At 61.6% G+C, this 24,860-nt stretch overlaps 2 protein-coding genes across 8 annotated transcripts; both read right to left on the bottom strand.

Annotated features, from left to right (window-relative positions):
* Nucleotides 1-5,065: 5,065 nt before the first annotated feature.
* SFN (stratifin) lies at nt 5,066-6,079 on the bottom strand. Its single transcript, XM_074562867.1, has one exon. It carries the CDS (start codon nt 6,077-6,079, stop codon nt 5,339-5,341), a length of 741 nt encoding a protein of 246 aa, XP_074418968.1. The 3' UTR covers nt 5,066-5,338.
* Nucleotides 6,080-9,405: 3,326 nt separating this feature from the next.
* ZDHHC18 (zDHHC palmitoyltransferase 18) lies at nt 9,406-24,439 on the bottom strand. 7 transcript variants are annotated; one of them, XR_012584208.1, is made up of 10 exons: nt 24,159-24,439; nt 21,402-21,562; nt 19,418-19,567; nt 17,898-18,035; nt 17,384-17,432; nt 16,636-16,738; nt 14,968-15,077; nt 13,606-13,705; nt 11,136-11,229; nt 9,406-10,239 (listed from the first exon to the last, which is right to left on the bottom strand). XR_012584208.1 is itself a non-coding variant. In XM_074562847.1 (9 exons), the coding sequence occupies exons 1-9, from the start codon at nt 24,413-24,415 to the stop codon at nt 11,188-11,190; spliced, it is 1,110 nt and encodes a 369-aa protein (XP_074418948.1). In that variant the 5' UTR covers nt 24,416-24,439; the 3' UTR covers nt 9,406-11,187. The 7 variants fall into 7 exon arrangements, 4 of the variants coding, with proteins under 4 accessions (XP_074418948.1, XP_074418947.1, XP_074418950.1 ...); XR_012584209.1 differs by having other exon boundaries at nt 9,583-9,599; nt 9,696-11,229; XM_074562847.1 differs by having other exon boundaries at nt 9,406-11,229.
* Nucleotides 24,440-24,860: the final 421 nt, after the last annotated feature.

Here is a 24,860-nt window from a genome sequence, read left to right as displayed (position 1 = left end):
CGGCTTTTGTAGGCTTTTGATTAAGAAAGACCCTGTGTGACTCAGCGGGAGGTTGGAGCACGTCCTTTGCATGTAGGGCCTTTCCCAGCAGCTGGCTCGGCTGCCCTCATCCACCACCTTTTTTCTCCCGATCCCAAATCCTGGGGCTTCCCTTCCTTCCCGTGTAATTCCTTCTCACCGTCCCGCTGCGGCTCCTGACGGTGATGGCAGCTCACGTCTCACCGACGCTGCGGGCAGCAGCTCGGGTCCATCAGCGCGGTGAATCGAGAAGGTCGGGGTGATGAAAGACGAGGCGGCCGGGCCGAGCAGCCCTCCGAGCGCCTCCCGGCAGCTCACGCAGCCGCACGTAGGATGGGAGCGGGCGAGACTCCCGGCTGCCAGCTCCCTGTGCAGACTCAGCATCGCCTCTTGCCCAAGACCTTGCATAAAATAAGACAGCTTTCTCTCGCCGGACAGTTTGACCTTCAGCAGAGCGGTTGCAGACCACCGACTCGGTGAATCCGAACGGGAGCGGGGTCTTCCTTGGCGGGGACTGCGGCTAGGCAGGGAATTAAAACTAAATTTTTTTTCTATCTCGCAGCTTTGAGGCCAGGATTTGGAGAACAGGAGGAGCTCAGGGGGAGAAGGAGGGAGAAGACACACACACGCGCGCTTGTGCTTTAACTGGATCAGTTCATGATGAAAGCCTACACTGACATTCCAGATATAAAAGTCAAATTCCTGTCTGCTGTCAGTGCCTGAGCTCTCCTGAGAGCCCAGGGGCTTCCCTGGCTATTCCTGGCTGAAACCCCGCGGCCGCGTTTCATTGCTCTCTGGGGCTGAAGGTCTGGAAGCCGATGTAACCGTAACCGCAGCTGAGACTCCATCCTTGTGGGCTTGTCCCGGCGCGGGACCCTCTGGTTGCCGTATAGGGATGGAAGACGTGATCACAAAACTGTGACTTTTATAGTGGCTTTTTCATGGCTTTGAGAGATTTGGTGGCTTAAAAGGCTATTGCCGGGTCAAACGGGCGTTGTGCAAGAGCCATCAAAGCTTTTGTGGCTGTTGTTTGGCTTTTTTATTTTAATACCCAGGCGGTATCGGCAGCCGCGGCCTTGCTGCGCTGAGGAAATGGAAATCAAAGGTGAGAGAGGTCTCTCAGCTCAGGGAACCTCTGCCCCGTCGGAGCCAAGAAACGCTGAGGTCTAAAAGAGCCGCAGCCTGAAAAATGCAGTGGTTTTGGACCGAGGGGCTCTTTTTCACAGCCCGGGTTGGGAGAGCGGGGGCTGAGCTGGGACCCCCCCAGCTGGGACCCCCCCAGCTCAGCGGGGGTGATACTCGCGGCTGCTCCCGGTGAGGGCGAAGCAGAAAATGGCTCTGCGATGGGTGGGGATGGCCGGGCACCCCGGGTGTGACATCCAGCCGGCTCCTGCACCCACATGTCCCCATGTTGGGAGGGGACGGCCTCGCCAAGGCTCCCGGGGCTGAGGGAGGTGACACTCTGGCTCCTGTCGCTCCCGTTGAGCAATCAGCCAGGGCGAAGGGCCAGGATTAGTCACCCCAATTGAGGCACATCCCTTGAGGGGGGGCCAGGCTTTCTGCCGAGCTGGTCCTACCTGCCCCGGCCCCTCCAAGCCCGGCGCCGGGAGAGGCTGAGCCCACCCTGGCCACGCGTGGCACCTCCTGGGCAAGAGCGAACGCAGCAGCTCGTGGGTTTTTTTGGGCTGGAGGGGTTTGGGCTCCAGTGGCAGCCACTGAACCAGGGTTTGCTGTGACCCCTCCATCGCTCTGGGCAACTGCGGGGTTCCTCTCCGTAGCCCAAAACGCAGTGCCTTGGATCAGGCCAGGTCAGCCAGTCGCGTGCAAGTGTGGGTACTGGGATGAAACGTGGAGAGTTTTTAGTAGCCCCCAGCCCCCAGTTAGGGCTCCTTGGTAGCCCCCAGTCAGGGGTCATTCTTGTCCTGGGGCGGGGGGGGGGGGGTGTCTCACCAGGGCTTTAGGACGCACAAGATGGGCCAAAATCCAGCGGATGGGGCTAGCATCTGCCCCAGGAAAGGCTGTGGGGGCTGCCGGCTCCGTCACGGGGCTGTGAGTTTCCCCGCCAAGTGGTCCTCTCTGCGGGGTACGAAAAAGCCTCTCCAAAAACTAACCCCCGCCCCTCCCCCCAGCTCCAACCAGGCACCCAGGGGAAGCCCGGCAGCACCCCGGGGTGCCTGCCCGGTGACAGCCAGCCAGCGCCGTCTCCCCTGGGCGCCGCTGGTGGTGGCTCAGCCTCAGCCGGCCCTGCCAGGCAGCCAGGAGCCGGCCAGCCCTGGCCCCGGGCACGAAGCCCTGTGGGGAGGTTGTGACAGCCGGGGACAAGGGACAAGCCCGGTTGTGGGCCTTGCAGCCCTCCAGCCCCGCTCGGGATGGGCAGAGCCCTTTGCAGGCAGCATGGCTAGGGGCAGCAGCCTCCGCTTGCCCATAGAGACCTGTTTCAGTAGCCTTGACCCCATGGCTGCTAGCCAGGGTGGGGGCAGCCGGCACCCTGCTCCCAGCGCCTGACTGGGACAGTGGCTCTGGGGTGGGGGGACGCTCCCTGGCCCTGGGAAACCCATGTCTCTTTGCTCTTTTGGTGTTAAAGACGCTAAAACACATATATTTTTGAGAGCTTTGCTGTGCGGCCCTTCCTGTGCGGCATCAGGGATGCTGAGAGCATCCTCCGGCGTGTCCCAGCCAGGGGACAAGGATGGGGATGGATGTCCCGACGTCTTCCTGGTCCCCCCCGTCTGGGTCCCACCACCCTAGATGAAACAGGGGGCCAGGAGGACCCCCGGGGACACCCCATGCTCCCCAGCAGCACGTCCCTCTCACGGGAGGTGTCATGGGGGCCCGGGGCCTCCTTCCCAGCCCCGAAATGCTGCTGGACCGGCTGGGAGGCCGGGGAGCATCGTCCTCCTACACGGCCCAGCCAGGCTGCAATTTTGGGTGCTGTCGAAATCGGTTAACTCCTGGGAGGCTGGTGGGAGCCCCGTCATCCTCCCGCCACCCATGGGCCCCGAGAAGCAGCAGGGGCGGATGGGTACCAGCACCCCCCAGCTCCCATCTCGTCGTTCCCCCCCCGCCCCAGTTTAACCAGCCTGGGCTGCCCGTGTCCCCAGACCGCCGGGTCAAGGGCCAGCGAGAGCCCTCGGCTCATTTTTCATGTCGGCCGGCCCCGGTTTGGCTAATTACAGGTCTGGGTCTGGTTCCCAGGCTGGGAGCGCTCGGGGCCGGGCGGTGGCCAAGCGTCGGGGCCCCTCGCTGGCCTTCCCCCCGGGAACCGGCTGGGCTCCCCGACACCGCCGGGGGCCCCCCCAGCTCAGCCAGGACCTGCCGAGAAAATTACAACCTGCCGGGGCCGCTGACCCGGTCCTCAACGGGCCATGGCAGCGCCCACGTTTGCTTCTACAAGATGCCATGATGAGGATGGGGAGGGCAATGGGGGGGTGGGTGAGGGGCTGGTGAAGGGGTGGGGGGGTGGGGGGGCGCTGGCAGGGGTTAATCCCCTCGGCTGGGCTCTGCGCCAGGTTCTGCTCTCCAGGTGACGTGTCCTGGGCAAACAGGTTCTGGTTTGCGCAGCGCAACCTCCCACAGCAGCCAGCACTTTCCCACGGCAGAGCCCTTGCGAACCTCGTTACATCCCAGGCCGGTCCCTGCAGCCCCCTGGGCTTTGCACCGGGTGCCCCGCCATCCCGCCACGCAATGGAGGGGGGGGGGGAGGGTTGCTTCCCCAGCTGTGCCTCAGTTTCCCCAACGCCCAGTAGCATCTCCTGGCACCCCGGGAGCCGGGTTTTGGCCGTGCCGGGGCTGGGAACTGGCATGTCCCCCACGTCCCCAACTGGGGACCCCGCTGAACCGGGGTGGCACGTCCTGAGTCACGGCGCGTTTCCTCCCGGCATCCCGGTGTTTCCCATCAAAGGCCGGCTCCTGCCCAGCCCTGCTGCGCTTGATCTGATGAGCTCATAGCCCAGGGTGCCATGACTGTATTTTATTGTAATTATTTTTCATGTCGAAACTCGCGCTGGCGGGGTTCGGGGTGGGTGGGGGTGGGGGGCCCTGTGCTCCGTGAGCTGCGCCCTTCACCGTGGCCGAGCGCCAGGGCCAGAAGTGCTGAGCTTTCTCCTGCTCCGGCGCATCCGGACCTCGACAGGGATGTGTCCGTGTCCCCCCCACCCCCCCCCCCCGCCCCGGTGACACCCCAGGGCTGTCCCCGTGTCTCTGACGATGCGCCGATGCTGCTTTTGGGGCACCCTCCCACACCCCACACCCCCCCACCCCCCCCCGCCCCACTTTGGGACGTAGAGGAAAGCTGTACAAGGGCCTCGGTGATGGGTTTTGGGGCACTGTGAGTTTGCGCCAAGGGGGTGGGACACCCCCTTGTGGGGTTGGGGACCTCGGTGCGGTGCCCCCCCAGCCCCACGGAGTGTGTGGGGGGGTGCCGAAACCCTCGCCCCGCGGAGGCAGAGCCCACCCCATGAGCCCATCCACACTGCGGTTCTGCAGCCGCCAAGGGACGGTGCGGGGGGGGGTTCACTGGGCATCCCGAGACCCACGTCGCAGGGTTGGGGGGTGGGGGGGGAGGGATTGGGAGCAGCCAAACTGCTGCTGCAGCTCCTTGGGGACCCGAGTGTCCCCCCCCACGGCCTCAGCCAGCGGGGTGGGAGGCCAAGCGGGTTCCCGGTGGCGGGGGGAGCTGCCCGGACACGTGCGCGGGGGAGAGACGAGGCAGACCAGAGGCAGGCGTGCAGGAGACGGTTTATTGGAGACGCACAGAGGCTTCGGAGATACGTGACCCCCCCACACACACACACCCCCAACCCCGGGAATGGGGGGTTGGGTGGGGGGGTGCCCAGAACCCCCCTCGCCCCATCCCGGCCCCTCACCTCCTCCCGTCGCAGCTCCAGCCCTCCGGGAAAGGGGGTTTGGAGACGGCACACTCCCCCCGCCCCCGAAAAAATGTTAAATAGTGGGGGGCTGGCAGCACTCCAGGATGGAGGCAGCCCCCGCCTCCTTTCCCCCTCCCCAGAGCAGAGGATGGCGGGGGGGGAGGGAAGGTGGAGGTGGGGGGGCCATGCCAAAGCCGCTCAGCAAACACCACACATGGCCCGACCCCCCCCCCACCACCCCAATACTCCCGGCATCCAGGCTGGGGAGGGGGGCGGGGGGGGCCATATGGAAGCCGAGACACACACCCCCCCCCCCCGAAAAAAAAAAAAAAAAAAACCAACAAAAAAAGACCAAAACAAAAATTAAACCACGAAGAGATGCCGAAGGGACTGGAGAGTCGGGGGGGTGGGGGTGGGGGGAGCCGGTCCCCGGCTCGGCGGGGGATGGCCGTTCAGTTCTTGGGCTCTTCGCCAGCCTCGCCGCCGTCTTCTCCGGCGCACTCGGCTGTCCATAGCGTGAGGTTGTCCCTGAGCAGCTGCATGATGAGGGTGCTGTCCTTGTAGGAGTCTTCGCTGAGCGTGTGCAGGTCCCCCATGGCCTCGTCGAAGGTGGTCTTGGCCAGGGAGATGGCCTGGTCGGGGGCGTTGGCGATCTCGTAGTGGAAGACGGAGAAGTTGAGGGCCAGCCCCAGGCGGATGGGGTTCGTGGGCTGCATCTCCTTTTTGCTGATGTCCATGGCTTCTTGGTAGGCTTCCTGGGCGCTGTCTATCGTCTTCTTGCGGTCGTCCCCGGTGGCCACCTCGGCCAGGTATCGGAAGTAGTCACCCTTCATCTTCAGGTAGAAGACCTTGCTCTCGGGATCGCTCGCCTTCTTGATGAGATACTTGTCCAGCAAGGCCAGGACGTTCTTGCAGACGCCATTCAGCTCCCTTTCCACCTTCTCCCGATACTCGTTCACCAGCTGCGCTTTGTCGTCGCCCTCTTCGGTTTTGTGCTCGATGCTGGAGATGACCCTCCACGCCGAGCGCTGGCACCCCACCACGTTCTTGTAGGCGACGGAGAGGAGGTTGCGCTCCTCGTTGGACAACTCGTCCCCGTGTTCCACCACCGCCTTCATGAAGTCCGCCATGTCCTCGTAGCGCTCAGCCTGCTCGGCCAGCTTGGCCTTCTGCACTTGGTGGTTTCTTGCCATGGCTGGGACACGGGCGCAGGGCAGACGCTTGGGCGAGGAGCGGGGCCGGGAGCCGTCGGAGCCTCTGCCGAGCCCCGTCGCCGGGATTCGTTTTTGGCTGAGCGTCGGAGCCTCGAGCGAGAGCGGGAGGAGCCAGCGAGGCCGAAGGAGTGTCCTCCTCCTCCTCCTCCTCTGCTTCCTCCCCGCCGAGCCCAGCCTTAAAAGGAAAATTGCCGTGAATCATCATCCCCCGGGCGGCTGGGGAAGGGGCGAGGAGGTGGGGGGGCCACCAACGCCCTGCCCTCCCCGTGGGTCCCCGGGGAGGGCTCAGCGGTGGGTGCAGCACCCATGGATGCCCCGAGGCCGGGGTCTCCCCGCAGCCAACACCCACCCCAGGACCAAGGGGATGCCCATCCCGCTGCTAAAAGCGCTGGGGAGGAGGCGGGGGGGGGGGGCAGCGGGTGGTTTATCATTTTGGGGGGGGGGGTACACCGGGACGCGGTAGCGTTCAGCTCTTCCCACCCTCCCCTCAGAGAAACGGGCCACGGGGTGTGTCTGGTCGTAAAAATGGTTTCCTCCCCCCCCCCCCTCCGCCCCGAAATCATATCACTGTCGGTTTTTTATATGCTGATTAACTTCACTGGTAATTGCGAGGGCTTGACGGGCAGGTATTTATTCCCACAGGTGGGGAAACCGAGGCAGAGAAGCTCAGCAACTCGCCCAAGCGCCGCGGGAGGGACCGCCCCGAAGCCGGCTGCCATCGCCCCGTGCCTTTGAGCTGCCGCGTGGCGGGACCGGCCTGACACACACCCCCCACCCCCCTCCCCAAAAAACCTCCCAGAGTGGGGAATCCACCATCGGTGTGAGCCTGGATCCGTCCGGCGGCAGGGAAACACCCCACCACCACCACCACCCCCCCCCCGGCCCCACTGAATTCGGGGCTCCCCCATCGCTCACCTCCATCCCAGGGCTGTGTATCCCCATCCCAGCATCTCGCCAGGGACTTATCTCTTAATTGAAGAGTTTTGGCGTGGGGTTTTTTTTTTGTTTTAATTTTATTTTTTTAATTTTTTTTATCATTTTTTTTTAATTTTCTTTTTTTTTTTTTTTTTTTTGACACGAACTCACTGGCGGTGGCTGGGCCCGCCGGTGGAAACACGCCGCCCTCCCTCCCCGATTAGGATCTGGGCTTCGTGTTGCGCTGCAGTTTCACTCTCGACCTGCTCCGGCTTGTTGCCACACGCCGGGCGCTGGCGGCTGCTGGCCGGGTTGGCGAAGCCGTGGCCTCGCAGCCGGTGCCAAGCCCCGGCGCTATCATCTGCCGTGCGGGAGCCGTGCGGGAAGGGCAGGGTGGGGCGGGCGCCCGGCGGCATCGGGCCAAGGCAAAAAGGGGTTGGTGGTTGGGTTTTGTATTTATTTAAAAAATAAATAAATAAATTTTAAAAAAAAAAACAACAAAAAAAACCCAAAAAACCAATCAGTGTGACTCGCTGCTTTACTCATCCCTGCAAACAGCCCTCGGTGCCACCCCGGTTGGCAACGCTCGGTTGCCATCAGCCCCCCCCCCCCCCCGGCCTTGCTCCGGTCCCCCGGGATGGGGTGATGGAGGATGCTGGGGATGGAGGACATGAGGAAGACCCAGGGATGCTTTTTCCGAAGGAGTTCAGCCCAGGAAAAGACACACCCCACCCCCCCCACACACACACACACCCCCCAACCTCCACACTGCTCCCTCCCCACCTTGGCAAGGGGGATTCAGGGCTGCTCGCCCCCTCCCTGGCCGAGCCCCCGGCCACGTGGTGGGGTTGGGATGCCCCTGCCCACCGTGGGGCTCACACGAAGTGTCAGCACGAGGGTGTCCGGCTCCACCAGCCCCGCCACAACCCCTCCATGTCCTCCCCCCCAGACCCCCGTGGCCCCCCCCGCCTCCAGGGACTCGCCACGTGCAGCAATTAGAGCTCCTTCCCCAGCTGAGCGGGAGCCACCGTGGGAGCGGGTGACACCCCAGTGGGTCGGGAAGAGGCGTTTTCCGAAGGAACAGCCACATGGGAGCCCACTGCCCGTCTCCCACCTCTGCCTGGGCGGGGGAGGAAGACCCACAGGGATCCTCTAAGAGCGTCAACCAAGCAGAAAAGCCCCCATAGAGGGGCTGGGGGGCCAAACGGGCAGCCCGACGTACCCAGCCCTCTGAAAACCACTTGGCAAAAAGGCGAGGCGACAATCCCCGGGTGGGAATTAACCCGCAGCCCTTCGCACGGCAAAGCTGTACGCGGTCGGGGTCTGTGGCCCCCGCCCCCCCCCCCCCCGCCTCCCCAGCCCCGCTGAAGGACTTGCCACCAGCCCCGGCTTCAACACCTCGGGCTGATCCTGCAATATCCCGGCTGCGTTTGGGCTGTTTCATCCTCCCATGGCAGCTTTGCAGCATCTCTCCATGGGGAGACCACCCCCCCTTTCCCCAGGCTGGCCGGACGCCCCCCCTGCAGCGGGACGGGGTGTGCGATGGCTCGGTTGCGGCTCGGGTGTCTGCTCGGCAGCCCCTGCCAAAGGGGGCTGAGCCGCTGCCAAATTTTGGGTTGCAATGGGCTGAGAGGAGGCTACAAAAGCGTTCTGCTCTACGGGTTTCGTGAAAATCAGAGGGGTGGGGGGGGGGTGAAGGGAAAAGCCCCGGCTCCCTACGCAGAGGCTGCAGCATCCCCCCGCGGAGCACCCCTGGGTGCCCCGAAGGATGAAGAGCAGCAGCAGAAGGTGCGTCACCCCCCCCACCCCCCCGAGAGAGGGACACCCGGTTCAGCCCCAGCCCCGGGGGACGCTGCCCAGGCCAGCAGCCCAGCTGGCGACGCTGCAGGGCTGGGGCGCTCCGGCGGCTCCGCCATGGCAGGAGGAGGCAGAGGATGCTCGTGGCCATTCCCAGAGGCGCTGGAAGGATGCTGACAGCCCACCCGGGCCACCCCGGCCTCTCCCATCCGGCCCTGCCGCTCTCCCCCTCCCCGGGGCTGTGGGGACGCTGCCGCCTCCCGGCCCTTCAGCAGGGGACAAATTCTGCCGAATTTTGCCGCGTCCCAGGTCCCGCAGGCGCTGCCCATCGCTCCCTCCCCGGCCCCAGCTGTACAGGGCGCAGGGTCACAGAAGGCTGGGACTTGCCTCAAGGCCACCGCTGGTGCCACAGCTGAGTTTAGGGAGCTCTGGGCTCCCGGCCCCGTGGCCAACGCGGCTGACGGCAGAGGGGTGCAGCCCTCCCCGGCCCCCACCACCACCCGCCCCACGCAGCACCGACGTGCCCGGGCACGAGCTGCAGGGAGCAGCTCCCTTCCGCCGGCAGAGCAGCAGCCAGGCGCTGGCGTACAGTAAATAGGAGAAATTTTTATTTGTTACAAAAGTAAAAGGCAGAAATAGATGGTGAATCCTACTGGGCGCTGGGCTGGGCGGGGGGAGGTCAGACCTGGCTGTGCAGCTCCCATCCCGGCCACCGGCGGTGGGAGGACGCGGTGCTGGAGCCCCCGCAATGGCTGGTCACGGTCCTGCGGGTCTTCAACCCCTTCCCCTAAAACTAGAGCCACGTTAAGACGGAACGGGAGGGGGAGAGCTGGCCGGGGGCGGGGGGGGGGGGCAGGTTGCAAGGTTAATTCTGACCACGCACTAACTCCTGCCCGCGGAGGAGAGTCCTGCGGCGCACGGACATGGCTGGGAGAGGGGCTGCTGGGGTCGGGTGTGTGATGCCACCGGCGTCACGACGCGCTGGCGCGAAGCCTGCTCCTTTCGCAAGCCCGCCGGAACGCTCACCGCTATCTTCCAGCATCTGCGGGAGGGGAGACACCTTCACCGGGCGGGGGTGGGGGTAAGGCTGGGGGTTACGGGGAGCCACCGGCATCCTCGGCTCGGTTGCGTGAGTCCATCCAGTGGCGGGAGACAGCAGGAACTCCAGTTATTGCACTCGGGTGGGACGGCTGTATGGCTTCGAGCTCTGAACCGGCGGGACGGCCATCCCGGCTCCCGGAGAAGGGTTGGAAAAGCTTTTCCTTGTGCACGGCCGCTTTCCCCCTCTCTCTTGGGGTGGGTGGGAGGGAGGAAGGCGCAGCCCTGGCGAGCGGAGGCACTGGTGGTGGTCATGGCTGTAGTCTCTTGGCTCCCCACAGGGTGCGCCAAGAGGGGCAGGGGGCTGTGGGCCACCAGGGCTCTTGACGCTTGATGGACCCGGTGTGAGCGAGAGGAGGAAGAGAAAGAGAGGGTTAGTGCCAGAAATACAGGAGCGAGGAGCAGCAGGGAGCAGAGCGGAGCACCGGGGCTCAGTGGCGGCAAGGGGTGACAGCGCGGGACGGAGGAGAGCGCTGGCAGCCTTCCTCCACGGCTGCCGCCGAGGCTGGAGCAGGCAGAAGCTGCGGGGGGGAGCGGGGGGGGGGCCGAGGGGCAGCTCCACAGCCCACAAGCGAAGCAGGGCTTCATTGCAACGTGCTGTGGAAGGAACTTACCGCGGTCAAGGGGAAAATAGGAGGAGGAATCTGGTGTGCGAACAGAGGAGGAGGGAGGGGAGGGACCGGGGGTCAGAGCTGGGGTTAAAATCTGTTCCAGGCTCCCACTCCTCTGTTTGAGCCACAGCTGGCTCCAAACGCCACATCTCTGCGTGAGTTGGGGGCTTCCTCCGAGCCCGTCATGGCATCTCCGAGCACGAGCCACCACGGCGTGCCATCCAGCGAGCCCCGGGCTACACAAACCCCCCCGCCCGGAGCCTGAGCCCACCCTCAGCCACGCCGTTTTCCACACACACACCCCCACCGTGGACTGGGCAGCTCCATCTTGTCCCAAAGCCCAGCACGAAGCCGGTGGGGGGGGGAAACCATCCCTCTCTTCTCGCCAAGGCTGCGGGCAACCCCTCTGGCAGGCAGCCCCGCACCGAGACGGCACAGCCCAGGGCCGGCAGCGCCTCGCGCCGGTGGGATGCTGGTGGGATGGATGGGACACACGGCACACAGATGTCTACACAACCGGAGGGTGACGGGCTCCGTGGGCAGAGCTGGTCCATGCAGTGGAGATGAGATGGGTCGCTGGGGCGGATGATGGGGAGAAGAAAGTGCTTTCTTACCAGCTAGCCCTCAGAAAGCGGGGCTAACGTCCAAGGAGGGGGGCAAATCCCGTCAGGCTGTGCAGGAAATGGCAAAATCCTGGCAGGCGTCCTCCTGGGGAAGACACCAGAGATTACGCACCTCACCACCCACCGGCGCTGGGTGAGACACGGGGACCACACGGAGCCTGGCACAGCCCTGGAGCGAGCCCCGGGGAGGGGACGGGCGAGTGGATGAGACGCGGCCCGGGCTGGAGACGGGGGACAGAAAAACCCCTTCCTCCAGCAAGAGCCAGGGCAGCACCAATTGCCGCTGAGCATCCCTCGCAGCCCCATCCTGCGGGAGGTTACAGGAGCTTCCAGGTAAACCTCATAGAGGCCAACCGCCCTGTTAAACACTGCAACGCCCGCTCTTTTCTGTCTTAAAGGAAGAAAAATAATCATCCAAGCGATTAACTCTTTAAAAATATAGTTTTTATTACGTTGAGTAACAAAGGGAAGGGGCTTAAATAAAAACAGGAAGGAGTTTGGCCCCTGATAACGCCCCCGACACTGCTCCTCACTCCCCGGCACCCCCAGACGCCCTCGGCACGGCCCAGCTGGGCTCGCCCCAAGGCTCCTCCACGGCAGGGGACAAGCCCCGCTGGGGCCATCCCTGCGGGAGAAGTGGGGTGGGAAGGGCAGGGAGGCCTCTCCGGATGCAACACGGGCAACGTCCTAAAGCGCCTGGCCCGTGAGATGGCACGAAGCAAGGGCCATCTGATGCGGTAGGGATTCAGCAGCCTCTGCTGCCGTGCTCTCACCTCGGCTCTTCGCGGAGGGCAAGGGAGAGCCGGTGGCCACAGCGAACAAGCACCGAGATGTTTGTGCGGCCACCAGCCGGGTGAGGCCGGGGCAACCTTGTGCCTCTGCCGGTCCCCCAGCGTGCCCCGAAGCTGCCTGCGGGCTGGCACTGTCTGCTCGAGCGTGCAAAGCACAGCGCTGGTGAGTTCACGGGGGACAGGCTGCCCCCCCCCCCCCGAAATGTGCTGCCTCCCCCTGAGGTTGACACACAGGCGTCTGACCCACGGAAACCTACCCAGGCAGCTTGACCCAGAACACTGCAAGCCTCTGCCCTGGTGCTAACAAGCCCAACGCTACCTGTGCCGAATTATAAAATGTTCTACATCATAGGAAAAAAAAAAAAAAACAAAAAAAACCAAAAAAAAACCCTACAAATTGTGCAAAAATATCCAGCAGCTTTTAATCACATGATTCAAGTATTGCTAACGAGGTCTGTGATTCTCCTCTAGGCACGCTCCAGTGTCGGTGAGGCAGAGCTGCCCAGCCCGGCTCTCCCGTGCCTCCCCAGGGACGGAGCGATGCTCCGGGATGCGCCCCTGGCACACGGGAATGGCTCCGGAGGCGCCGGGGACAGCCCTGGCTCTCACCTGCCGGCCAGAAACGCAAACCCAGAGCACAACGTGAGGTTATCAGAGACCAGCACTCGCTAACTGCTTCCTCTGGGAAGCTCCACCTCAGGATTTCACCCACTTTCCTGTTGCCTTTCGGAGGAGACAGGACATGACCAGGCTTCCCTGGCAAACCAAGGTTCCCAAATCTTACAAGTGTAGCCTTGCCACCCAGCATCTCACGACGAGAGCCGCAGAACGCTGCGTGTTTCTTCTTCCCCGTTAAAAGGGGGGTCCTCCTACTTCGTATCCTTGCTGCAAAACGTTGTCTTCCTGACCGGCCGGGCCAAAACTCAACGAGGTTTTCAACACCCTCTCAGTGACCAGCCAGAAAACAGGATCACCAGCAGCTGGGACCGCTAGCTAGCTTCCACGGCTGCTGGGAGCCAGAGTCCTCCCAGCCCAACAGCCCCAACTTACCAAGGCACAGCAGCTTCTGGAAAAGAAAAGCCGCTCCGGCAGCGGCCGAGGTGAGAACCCGGCCATTAAGAGACAGAACAGCCCTTCACAGGTGGGCGCAGGGCAGCAGGACGCGTTCACGGAGATAACGGGGATACCAGGGAACGTACGCATCCACCAGCCCAGCAGACGAGGCATCACAGCCCAGCTCAGAGTGGGAACCAGCCCCCACCTCCCACCTCAGTATATTCCCGGCAGGAAACACAGCAAAACCCTGGAGCAGACGCTCCGGGCTCAGAGCTCTGGTGGCTTCCCAAGACCTATTTGCTTTCCGGGCGCAGCAGGAACTCCCTGCTTTCTGCACGAGTCTGAGGGTCTTGCATGCTGTTGGGCTCTACCAGTCCAAAGTCCAGATCACAGTGAAACATATAAACAAAAAATAATAAATAAATTTAAAAAAGAAAAAAAATAAAAAAATATAAAGGCAACGTATGGCTCGACTGAGTCTTTGGCAGCTCTGCATCGCAGGGCTGTCCCGCCTGAGCTGGGGAGATGTTGGAGGGGAAGGTACCGGCTGGAGCGAGGTGCAGGCACAGCAGGCACTGGGTTACACCACAGCACCGCTAGGGAATGCCTCCTACCATGCTGGTGTCGGTTTTGGCTCCGAAGGAAGGGATTTCGCTCTTCGGACTGGACGGGGTCCCGCCATCTGGCTGGATAAATCCTCTTCTGTCTATCAAACTGGAAAACAGAAGAAGGGAAGAGCGTGGGAGGGGAGAGGAGTTAAGGGAACGAAGGCTGGGCGAAGGCGGGAGCGCACGGGCCGCGGAGAGGGCCGTCCTCGTGGGAGCTGCTAACCAGAGCACGGGCAGGAGCTGCCCATTAGACAAACCACAGACTTATCACACAAGCCACCGAACAGCCTTCGGGCCGTTAGAGCTTTGGGTCACCGCAAACCCAAACGGGAACTGGCGAAAGGCCTTTACGACAGGAAAACAACACGAACGGGGAAAAGAACGGGAGTAAAAATGCTACTCTCCCCACAACCTCCCAGCAAAGAGCTCGGTTCCCCGAATCCGCAGATTTGCCGTCTCCGAGTGGCAGCACGGGCATTTCGGCAGCCCTGAACCCAACAAAAAGCTCGGGGGTACTTCAGAGAGCAGGGCCAGGTGTGCAAGCGTAAAACGCGCTTTGACTCTTGCTGCACAGCCTGGCGCCTTCCCCTGCCGCCGCGTTACACCGAGTTCGCGCCTCTGAGACGCTCCGCACAAATCCAAATAGGATCCGGTGGAAAAAAAAAAAAGCCCTGTCTGGAGGATCCCCACACGCCCGAGGACAGGCTGGGAGCCCCACGCCGGCGGCACGGCACAAGGGGACGCCGGCCTGACTCTGCCCAATTGCACCCTCTTGTGACAAAGCGGCGATAATCCTGCTTCGGGTCCAAAGCTTCCTTAGGCCTGCAGCAAACCGCTCGCCCGCATCCTTGCTTTAACACCAGTTCTGGTTAACTCACGGGTGAGAGCGCTTGGTGGGACGCTACTAAGCATTTCGGGTAACCCCGGCGTTGGTAAAAGCCCGGGCGTCCCCGCTGCCTGGCGCGGCGCTCTGCTGGCTGCTTGCCACGACGCTGGATCCTCAGAGCAGAGGAGGAAAAACACGTGCTAAGACGTACTCGCCACTACCGGCATTTAACCAGCTGCCGCCGAGCTCTTTGGTGCCGTTACCCTGCCCTTATCGAACCTCAGGATGCGTCTTATCTGCCAACTCCACGGAACTATTACAAATGACCCGAACTCATCGCTCCAACGCGGGAGAAGCAACAGTTCTCTCTCTCAGACGTTTCTCCAGCCGCTCTCTGCGGAGACTGGGAAACTTTCCCCACCAGCACGGGAGCAGACGTGTTTGTGCTGACTCCCCCGAATCCTGATAAACCCGTCCTTTCCCAGGCCCCTCTCGCAGAGCGGGATGCGATTCCCGACGCCGCGGAGGTCGAAGGCTCTTACCTGGGATGGAACGGTCCGCACAGCACCGCGCAGCAGTTTGTGAGGATACTTTTATGGCTGTAGGGATTGGCAAACTCCGAGCCCCTCTTATTTGACCAGGACCCTTTGATCTGAAAGGGAAAGGATAGACGCAGATTAAGATACGAAAGATCTGATAGCAGATAATTAATTACACGGTAACGGACTCGGTTCAAACCCTTGCTCAAGAGGTGGAAGGCTTGTCTTACTGCCGACGTCCTCCCTCTCTTTGCTTTAACAGGCAGCACAGCTGCAGAGAGGCAGCCAGAGGAGAGCAACACGCTGCTCCTGCCTCCGCCAAGGCTCAACCTTGCAGCTAGAAAGCCCCAAAGCTGCGCCCTCCCCGCGCTGCACGGCAGCTTGTCGGTGGCCCCCTCTTCAACACCACTCTCCTCCTCCTCCTCCTCCTTCTCCTCCTCCTCCCCTCGTTCTCTGTGAGGCTGCAAGCTCCTGGGTCCCTCCCGGGCTCCTCCGGCCGAGCCAAGAGCGAGGGGATTCCCAGGCCGGGCTGCCACAGGAGGCAACGATTTCATCTGCCCCAACCCCGAGCAGCTGCCACCGGGACTCTGATTTCGAAACCCCGGTCACACCAAGCGTAGGCACACACGCGTGGGCAGATGCTATACCCGGCCTCAGGCCCCTGGCTGCAGCGAACCATTTACCATTACATTTCCTCCTTTTTTTTGGTTTTGTTGGGTTTTTTTTGTTTTGTTTTGTTTTTTTTACTTCCTCTCCTCGGTTGCAGCATAAGGCTGGCCAGGCGGGCAACGCAGCCGGAGCGGCAACGGGCCACGTGCTTGGGACCTGGCGCTCCCAGAACTGGGGTGCGACCCTCCATTGGCTTCACTTTACGTGGCCGTGAGCATCTCCGCCAACACCTCCGAACGCAACAGAAAGGTGGACGGGAGAGGGGAGGGGAAAAAAAAATGTTAAAAAAAAAAAAAAAAAAAGATGCAAACCTGCCTTCTGCAGAGCTGGAAGCCTCCAGCAAGGATTACAGGTCCTTCTGGCCAGGAGGGTGAATTTAGATTCCAAGGATCAGACAGATCCTGCTTTTCCGTACAATCTGCCCTGCTCAGGGTACTCACGGGGCCCTCGGAGCCTGCCTGCCCCCCAGACTTTTTAAGGTACGTCTCGTCAGGAGGTGGCTGGGCGTTATTTGCCCGTTAGGCACGAGGAACTGACAGAGACAAAGGGACTTGCCCAGGGTCTCAGAGGAAACCTGTGGTTATGCAGGACGCTGAATTAAGATCACCCGTGTCCCAGGCTAACACCCAAATAAATCTCTGGGGCCGGCCTGCCTTTTTTTTTTTTTTTTTTTTTTTTTTTTTTTTTTTTAAATCTCGTAACTCCTAATTTTAAGCGAGGCCACATACAGACTGGAAAAAACACGCACGTGACTTTTTCTAACATTTCAGCCTGGCACTGCCAAGCAACACGTCTTGCACGGTCCCCCCCGGCTGCCGCGTGCTGCTTTTCCCCCCCCACCCAGCTACCTGAAACTACAGGCTAAAAAACGCCGGTTTAGGGCAGGGGCTGCGCGCTTGGCGGTGGATGATGGCAGGCAGCCGCGGATCCTCTGGAAGCCTCACCTCCGCTTAGGAAGGACCGGGGCCGGCCCTGCAGAAGGACAAGCGTCCAGGTACTTACGTCTTCGTTCGTCGTCAGGTTGGAGGCCACTAAATAAGTGTGAAAACCTGAGAGGCCCAAAATAGACCAGACTGAGAAAAAACAAATCACCAGCTCCAGCACAGTGGGGAAGGAAAGAAAAAAAAAAAAAAAAAAAAAAAAGTCAAGGAAGTCTCGGGGAACAAAATGATCCTGCAAGGAGAGGACTGATTTGGGAGGTACGTGCTGTGACTACGCATGCTGGGCCACGAAAACATCCCAGCGAGCTTCCCATTCCCCACACCATTCTGCGGGCACCCAGCAAGGCACAGCCTGTTCCAGCCGCTTCCCTTTCCACGTAAACTGGGAAACAAGTTTGTCACCCGCTCTCAGTCCCCAGCGGTGAACTAAAGAAAGAATCACAGAATGGTTAGAATTGGAAGGGACCTAAAAGATCATCTGGTTCCACCCCCCTGCCCTGGGCAGGGACACCTCCCACCAGCCCAGGTTGCTTCAAGCCCCGTCCAACCTGGCCTTGAACCCCTCCAGGGATGGGGCAGCCACAGCTTCCCTGGGCAACCTGGGCCAATTAAAGCTCTTCCCAATTTGGGGATGTTCTATCAGCCTACGGATGCCTGTCTGCCCCAACCAGGTAGCTCGGGAACTAAATTAAGTTGTGGAAAGTACCCGAAGGTGACCCTACAAAGAGCTCGCTGCGCTTCTGTTACACAATTAGCATCGCTGCGCCAGCGCTCGGCAGCCTGAGCCGCCGACGGCGTCAGAAGGATATCTCGCAGGTGTCGTCTTCAGAGTGGCGAGGAATCCATCTCTCTGAGAGCCTGCAAAGCAAAACGGGACAAGGAACGCCGTCCCATCAGGCAGCCCTGCATCTCCAGCCAACGCTTCACCCCCGAGCACGCAGCCACCCCCCGCTGCGGGCCACAGGGATCTGCCCGGCTGCCCGAGAAACATCTACGGTCTGGAACTTTGCCGAAACGTCAGCGCGTAGACACAGCTCCAGGAGATTCGGGGCTGACGGGCAAGTCACCTTCCCCGCCAGGTTAAGGGCGGACGCACCCACCAGCTCTGGTGGCGACAACCCAGTCACCAGCTCCCCCGGTCTCTCTGCAGCCAGGTGCAGGGTGGATCTGGGGTTCCCTGCAGTCTGAGACCCCCTTTATTCAGCGGGGGAGGGGGAAACAGGGATAGACCCTTCCCACGCTCTGTCCAACAGGAACGGTGACCGGTGCTGCCCCGTGGCCGGCAGCAGGGCACGCGTGGCTGCTCGCGCCCGCCGTACTTACGCAGAGTGAGGTGGGTGACGACGCAAGCGAAGATGAAGGCCGTCAGGAAGGAGAGGGAGAGGATGAAGGCGTAGAAGTAGCGATAGTTGCGCTTGCCCACGCAGTTGCCCACCCAGGGGCAGTGGTGATCGAACCTCTCTGAAACAAAAGGGACGTGGTGAGGACTCCTGCCACCTCGCACCCCGTGACAGAGCAAATTCCGCCGAGCCTGCAGAAACCAGGGGCTCCAAATTGAGCTTCCACCCACCACCCTGAGACCCGCGCCTCTTGCGGCACCGCATTAGCGAGAAGTTTCAAGGCGGCCCTGCCGCCTGCTCACATGCCCCATTTTTTAAGCATCGAAGGCCAAACCTTTCCTCTCGGCAAGCCCTGCACAAATACAAACCTCGTGACTGGTAACATCTACCATTACTAAAACCGAAAGAGAAGAGGGAAAGTTTTTCCAGCACTTCGCAGCGCCGGCTGTGCCTGCGCGCAGCATCGCTGCTCCCTTTCCGCGCGTCAGCTTCCCCCGCCTTCTCGGCGGGGGCAGAAAAACAGTTTTCGAAGTTATAAAGATACGCCTCTCAAACCACAGAAACTGCCTGGGAACCCAGGGCAGGTGCAGCGTATCTGGAGAGACTCCCCACTGCCTTCTAATGAAAGGGCCGCGTTTCAGACCAACCATTCCGCAGGGGACGCCAGCTCAAATAAAACCCGTCGCACACAAAGCGGGCACAAGCCCGCGCCCCCGGCCGGCTCCTCTCCAAACCCTGCCCCAGCCGCGGCTGCTTTCCGGCGAGCTGCGCCAGCGCGAGGGAGGCGTCACGGCCACCCACCGCCATCCCCAAACGCAGAACGCTTGGCGATTCCCAAATTTCTTCTCTTCAGCAGAGCCTTGGGGTCCTGCAGCGGGTCGGTGGCTCCTCAGGCTGCCCCGGCAGAGAGCGTAAAGCACAACCTCCGCATCCACACAGAGCAGCCACGCGAGGATTAAAATCTCCATTAAAATGTCCCCAAATCAGATGCCACCCCGCCGCCAGTTCAAGCTGCTGCGGTGCAGCCTGGGAACCCCCCCCTGCCCACCCCCCCTCCGCCTGTCCCTGCCCGCGGGAAGCCACCAGAGACTTTTCTTCGGGTCTTTGTTCATTCCCTCCTGCCCCGCCGCAGTCTGAGGGCACGGGGAGAGGACACAGAAGAGCTCAACCCGCATCCACGGCGGTGTCTCTGCCAGCCTGGCACCAGCACGGCCACACGCAACACGGACCCCGCGGCAAACCCTGTGTTCGGTGGGGGCCTCAACCGCATTTCATGGCACAGACCTCCCCGAACCTGGGAAAGCAGAGACACACGGAGTCTTGGACGTGCCGCCCCCTCGCCCCGAGCCACCGCACTTGGTGTTGCTTTCATTTCAAGCGGGAAGAAGAAAAACCGCTCGGCATCTCGCTTTATAATCCTTTACGAGACGCAGAAGCAACCTGTCCAGGAACATAAACCACACGCACACGGGACAGCGGCACCTTTCCTCTCTCCGGGCTTACCGACGCAGTTGTCGCAGACGCTGCAGTGAGAGGTGCGGGGAGGGCGGAACATTTTGCAGGTGTAGCAGTACTTGAGTTTCACCACGTACTTGTTTATGACCACCTCCATGGTGCGGGCCGGCGGGCGGTAGGTAGAGGTGCCCATGCTGTCTGCAAGGACAAGGAGGGACAGTCAAACCCGCGCAGGCGAAACCCAAGCCCCCCCGTATCCGCTCCCTGGCAGGGTAAGGGATCGGCGCGTGCTCTCCTGGTTTTAATCAGAAGCCGAGAGGCAGCTCAGCCGGCAGGATTTGTTGCGGGGTGGGCAGCCAGGAACTCCAGTCAGCTCCTCGCAGCATTATTTATGTCGTTTCCTTGTCTGGCAACGCTGCTGGGATGCCAGGAGGAAGTAATATCTGCCCAACAGTTTGAGAACATAAAGCAATTTATAAATAGCGAGCGTAAAAGCAGCAGAGTTAACGTGCCCAGCGACACCAACTCATCTCCCCGCGTCTAACGGATCACCACGCAAGGAGAGACAACATCATCTGTTAACGCACGGGTGGTTCCTCCTCTGCTGTAAGCATCCAAGTTACCGAGACGAGGGCAAACCTCCGCAGAAGCAGCCCCGGCCACCCCTAGCACACGACTCACCGACCCATTCCCAGCACAGCGGGGGAGGACAGCCAGCGGGTCCCGCGTGCTCCAGGCGGATTTCGTTGAAATTTAACACGTGTCTCTTATAAGACGAGAGGATTCCTCCTCCTCAAGGTCGAAACTGGGGATTTTTAGAGACACCGCGAGTTACACCTGCCTGCGCCGGCACTTCGTTATTCACTGGGCACTGGCAGCTGGAGGCCGTTCCCCTGCTCAGCAAAAGCTGGAAAACCTCTGTATCACGTTTGCAGTTTTGGGGGTTATTCCCTTATTTTAGTCACTCTTAAAAGAGCACCTTCCCAACTCCGAGGAAGTCTTGGCAAACGGAGATGTAACAGTGAGCACGTTAAGAGGGTAAGAAGTGGATTATATTAACGGTAACAGCTGGCACATCAGGCAGCATCTGCAGCCAGATTACTGCTTTAAGCACTTATATATAGAAACACGGATAACCGCTCTGAGGATATTTTAAAACCGTATTTTTTCAGTCGGATGTAGAATTACTGCCTTGCAACCATCTTCGGCGGGGCAGATTCAAGCTGTCTCACGTTAGCTTTGCTGAAGCATTTGTGACTACGGGTCACAGCACCAAGGTCCACGGGTGCTGGACGCATACACCTTCTTGGTCGCCACCAGAAGAGCGTGACGTGGCAGTTTTTCGCTGGGGACAAACGTTAGCATACTGTTGGAAACCATCGCAACAAAGGAAACACTGCAGCACAGCAGGCTCAGTGGCAAATCGTAATCTTAAAAAGCACTCATGCCTAAGTTAATTACCCTACGTCCTCACCACCCGTATTTTAGGGAAGGCGGCAGAGGGTCAGATTCCTCCGAGTCTGGACAACGATCACCGTTACAGAGCAGCGCGCACTCTCGCTCTGTCTTCAAGAGCCTGGCAGCGTGATCCTGACGGGGACTTCGTGCTCCCCCGGCCGCTGGCACACAGTCCTTAACGTGTTTGGGACACGGGTGCCACAGGCTGTCCCTCCCCCGAGCTCTGCACGAGCCGCTGCCCGCTCAGGTGTCGTCCCGAGGGCAGGAACAGACACAGCCACGACCCACCGTACGGGGCTTTGCCTCGGAGAGCGATGGGACGGGATAGAAACGAAAGTCATCTCTGCAGACCCTCTCTCTGAAGCGCTGCCGGCTGTGCTCGAGGAGCTCGTCGCATCTCTTTTACCGGGACTTTTAAGACGTTATCAAGACATATCATTGTCAAGCTCCGCGATTTGATACTCCGGCTTTTTCTCCAGAGACTCACTGAGGCTGAAACGCGTGTGACACACACACACACACGCACACACACACGCACTGGACCAAACACAGGAGAGGGTCACAGAAGTCTCACCGATCCGCTTTTCCAGGTCTGCGGCCTCGCTCGGGGTGGCTCTGGGCAGGATACCCGGGTCTCGGAAGCTCGTCTGGAGCAGGCAGCTGATGACGAAGAAGAAGAGGACGGCTGCAATGATGGGGATGGCCAAGGTGAGGTGACTGGCAAGGAAGGGGCAGCTGTTAAAAGAAAAGGGAAAAAAACCACATCGTTACCAACCACCGCTACAGAACCGGCTATCGGCGGCGACGTTACACACTACGGATTATCACGGGGGGGTGGGCTGGAGCACCTCTGCTTTGCAGAGACCTCTGGAACAGCAAGAGCCAGCCCAGGAAACACTGGAGTAGCACTGGGAAGACAGGGTCTTTGGCACCAAGGTGGCAGTACAAGCCCCTCTGCACAAGCTCTTCGCCCTTCTGAAGTCCCAGAATCCCATTTCAAAAACCTGGCAGCTGCCCCAAAGCTCGGTCACCTTCTACAACAGCGGCATCGAGAACACGCGGAGAAACACCCCAAGCTAAGCAGGAATCAACACCCGCGTGAACGCGATCCCATTCGGTCCAACACCAGAAGCCGAGAGGGCACTTGGCTTCCATTCAAGGCAGCTTTGATGTCTCCGGATGACCCGCGTGCCCTTCACGGTGTGCCAGATGTTTGGCCAGCGATGCCTTCCAGCATCGACGCTGCCAGGACAAGCCATCGGGCACCTCGGCAGACGATGCCCGCTCCAGGGCTTGCGGCGCTACGACCCGGGGGTGTTTTATCACGGATGGGGACCGGCGCGATGGCACCCCACATCAGGGCAGCTCCGTTATTGGCAGCACGATGGGTGAAGGCTGCCGAGGAACACGGATCTTTGCACGGCGCGGTGTCGGACCCCCCCCTCCCGTCCCTTTCTCCGCGGGGGGATTTGCTATTATAAGCACAGATAAGTCGAGCGCAGACGGGGAAGCTGCTTGAGCCCCGATGTCTGCGGGCAGCGCTAAGTCTCAGTAACGCCGCGAGGCAGTTTGAGAGGATTAAGCAACTTTTGTTTCAACTCCCGGAGCTCAGCTGTCCAGAACAAAGCAGCCACCGAGCCCCTCGGTCGGACAGAAAGGTCTCCGAAATGAGAGATGCGAGCTTCTCGCCACCCCTTTTCTGGGAGAATCTCTGGACCCCGCTTTCCCCCGCCAGGCAACAAGAAATCACGTTAAAAAACGTGAAGCGCAGTGCAGACCCAGGCAAGATGTATTTGCTCTGTATCTAGCAAACGGTAACCCCTGCGACAGGAGCACACGGCTAAAATAACAACGCAGAAAGCCCCAGGGCATCTTCCACCAAGAAAAGAGTGACTAGGCAAGGAGGGAGGGGGGAGCAGATGTCCTCTGCTTGGCCCCGCACAGAGCGGTGACTGCGCCAGCGCTGCCCGTTAGTTTCAGACGCAGCAGAGAAAGCTGTCGGAGGGGCAGAGACGGCACGAAGAAAGGAGTTTTTCGCATGGGGGATGCCATTACTGCCTCCTGCAGCGGCCTGCCTGCCCCTTCCAGCTCATCCGACGTCTCAGAACCTCTAATCCGAGCAAATACCTTCATCTCCCCCCGCCTGCAGGCTTGGGCAGCTTTACTCGGAGACTCGCAGGGATAACGCCGTGATCCGAAGGCAGGCGTGACCCCCCCCCAGCCCCAGCTTCATACAGCGGCAGGAAAAACAAGCTCCCTTCCCTCCCCGGGCAGGATCGGGGAGGCAGGAGAGCAGAAGGTCTCAGAGGTGTCGGTAACCAGCGGTGCTCCATCCCCGGCTCCTCCGTGTAACGGGGTGCTCCTGGCTCTCCCCTCCCTCGGGGCGCAGGAGAGGGATGGCTTTCCTAAAGCGGAGGGGACGCGGAGCGATGCAGCCCCCTCTTCCCCAGGCACCCCTGCACAGTGGGGGCAGAGCTCCAGCGCAGACCCTCCAGGTGGGACCCCAAAGAGTTTCACCCTTTATCAAGGACCTTTCACCGAAACGCTGCTCCTGCTGCCTCTGCGGACCAAGACCACCGGTCCTGGGGCGGGGGGGTGCCTCCTGACTGCGATCCTGGACCAGTTCTCCCCTCTGTAGCAGGAGGGAAGGCTGGGAATATCTTTAGAGGGCAGGAGGAGATCCTGGAGGGGGATCTTTAGAGGGCAGGAGGGGATCCTGGGGGGGGATCTTTAGAGGGCAGGAGGGGATCCTGGGGGGGGATCTTTAGAGGGCAGGAGGGGATCCTGGGGGGGGATCTTTAGAGGGCAGGAGGGGATCCTGGCGGGATGTTAAACCTCTTCCCCAGACCAGACTGGGCAAAAAAGGTCCAAGGCCACCCCCGTCTCCCCACCACCACCCCCGCAAAGAGGGACGGGCCATGGGGGTGCCGTGGCTGCCTGCAAAGCGGGTCTGGGGGCTGTGCAGGGGGGGGAATGGCGAGGAGAAGGAAGGGATATAGGGGCTCCCATGGAGGAATTAGAAAGAGATGCTGCCCACCCCCCTCCCACCACGAGGGCATGGGTGGGATAACAGCTAACCAACGGCACCCCCCCCGGAAAGGCTTAAAGGAGGATGGGGGGCACGGGACGGGGGCTGCTCGGAGACCCCACACGGCTTCACCCCAGCAGGGCAGGGGGCCCGATCCCGGGAAAGGGGGTAGCCGATACCGGGAAGCGGGGAGGGAAGACGGGGACACCGGCGGGACCCCCCAGCAGAGGAAGGGGGGACCCCCGCGACCCCGCAGCCCCCCCGGCCGTGCCGAGAGCCCCCATCCCGTCATCCCGCACTCACTCGAAGGCGAAGAAGAGCCCGCTGGTGGCCAGGATGAGGCCGAGGGTGAGGGCGAAGACTCCGCTGTGCCGGGCCAGCATGAGGCGGCCGCCGCAGTAGAACCGGTTGCGGCCGGGGAAAACCTCCCACTTCCGCCGGGGCCGGCGGGTGGCACCGGACCGCTCCAGGCCGGCGGCTGGCGGGGGCGAGGAAGCGACGGTGCCGGTAGCCGGCCCCGCTACCCCCGGCGGGATCTGCCGGTACTCGCACTCCTTCATGGCGCCGCAGCGCCCGCCCCGCCCCGCCCCGCCCCGCAGCGCCCCCTGCCGGCCGCGCCGGGGGCAGCCCCGCCCCGCTACCGGGAGGGGACAAGGGCGGGGGGGTCGGACCGGGAAACTCTCCGTGGCTACCGGGGGCGGGGGGAGGGATGCGGGGGAGCGGACACCGCGCCCCCCGCCACCCCGGCCCGCAACCAGGCGAGGTCACCGGAGGAGCGGCGTGCCCCGGTCGGCCCCGAGGTGTGGGGAGAGAAGGAACCGGGGGGGGGGGGGCGGGGCGTGTCTCAGTGGCACCGAGGGGGCCCGACCCGCACCGGGGGGGTCCCAGCGGCACCGGGAGGGTCCCAGTGGCACCGGGGAGGTCCCAGCAGCACCGCGGGGGGGTCCCAGCAGCACCGGTAGACCCTACCGGTGGAGACCCTACCGCTAGACCCTACCCTAGGGG

The sequence above is a fragment of the Larus michahellis genome, chromosome 19 (genome assembly GCF_964199755.1).
Source record: "Larus michahellis chromosome 19, bLarMic1.1, whole genome shotgun sequence".
In the NCBI taxonomy this organism is placed as follows: Eukaryota; Metazoa; Chordata; class Aves; order Charadriiformes; family Laridae; genus Larus; species Larus michahellis.
This window is presented reverse-complemented; position numbering and strand designations above follow the sequence as displayed.

Coding starts and splice junctions, on each gene's coding strand:
- SFN (XM_074562867.1), bottom strand. CDS start 6,079: ATGGCAAGAAACCACCAAGTGCAGAAGGCCAAGCTGGCCGAGCAGGCT.
- ZDHHC18 (XM_074562846.1), bottom strand. CDS start 24,415: ATGAAGGAGTGCGAGTACCGGCAGATCCCGCCGGGGGTAGCGGGGCCG. Junction 17,433..17,897: donor CGTCACCCACCTCACTCTGC/GTAAGTACGGCG, acceptor TTTGCTTTGCAG/GCTCTCAGAGAGATGGATTC. Junction 13,706..14,967: donor TGCGGACCGTTCCATCCCAG/GTAAGAGCCTTC, acceptor TCTGTTTTCCAG/TTTGATAGACAGAAGAGGAT.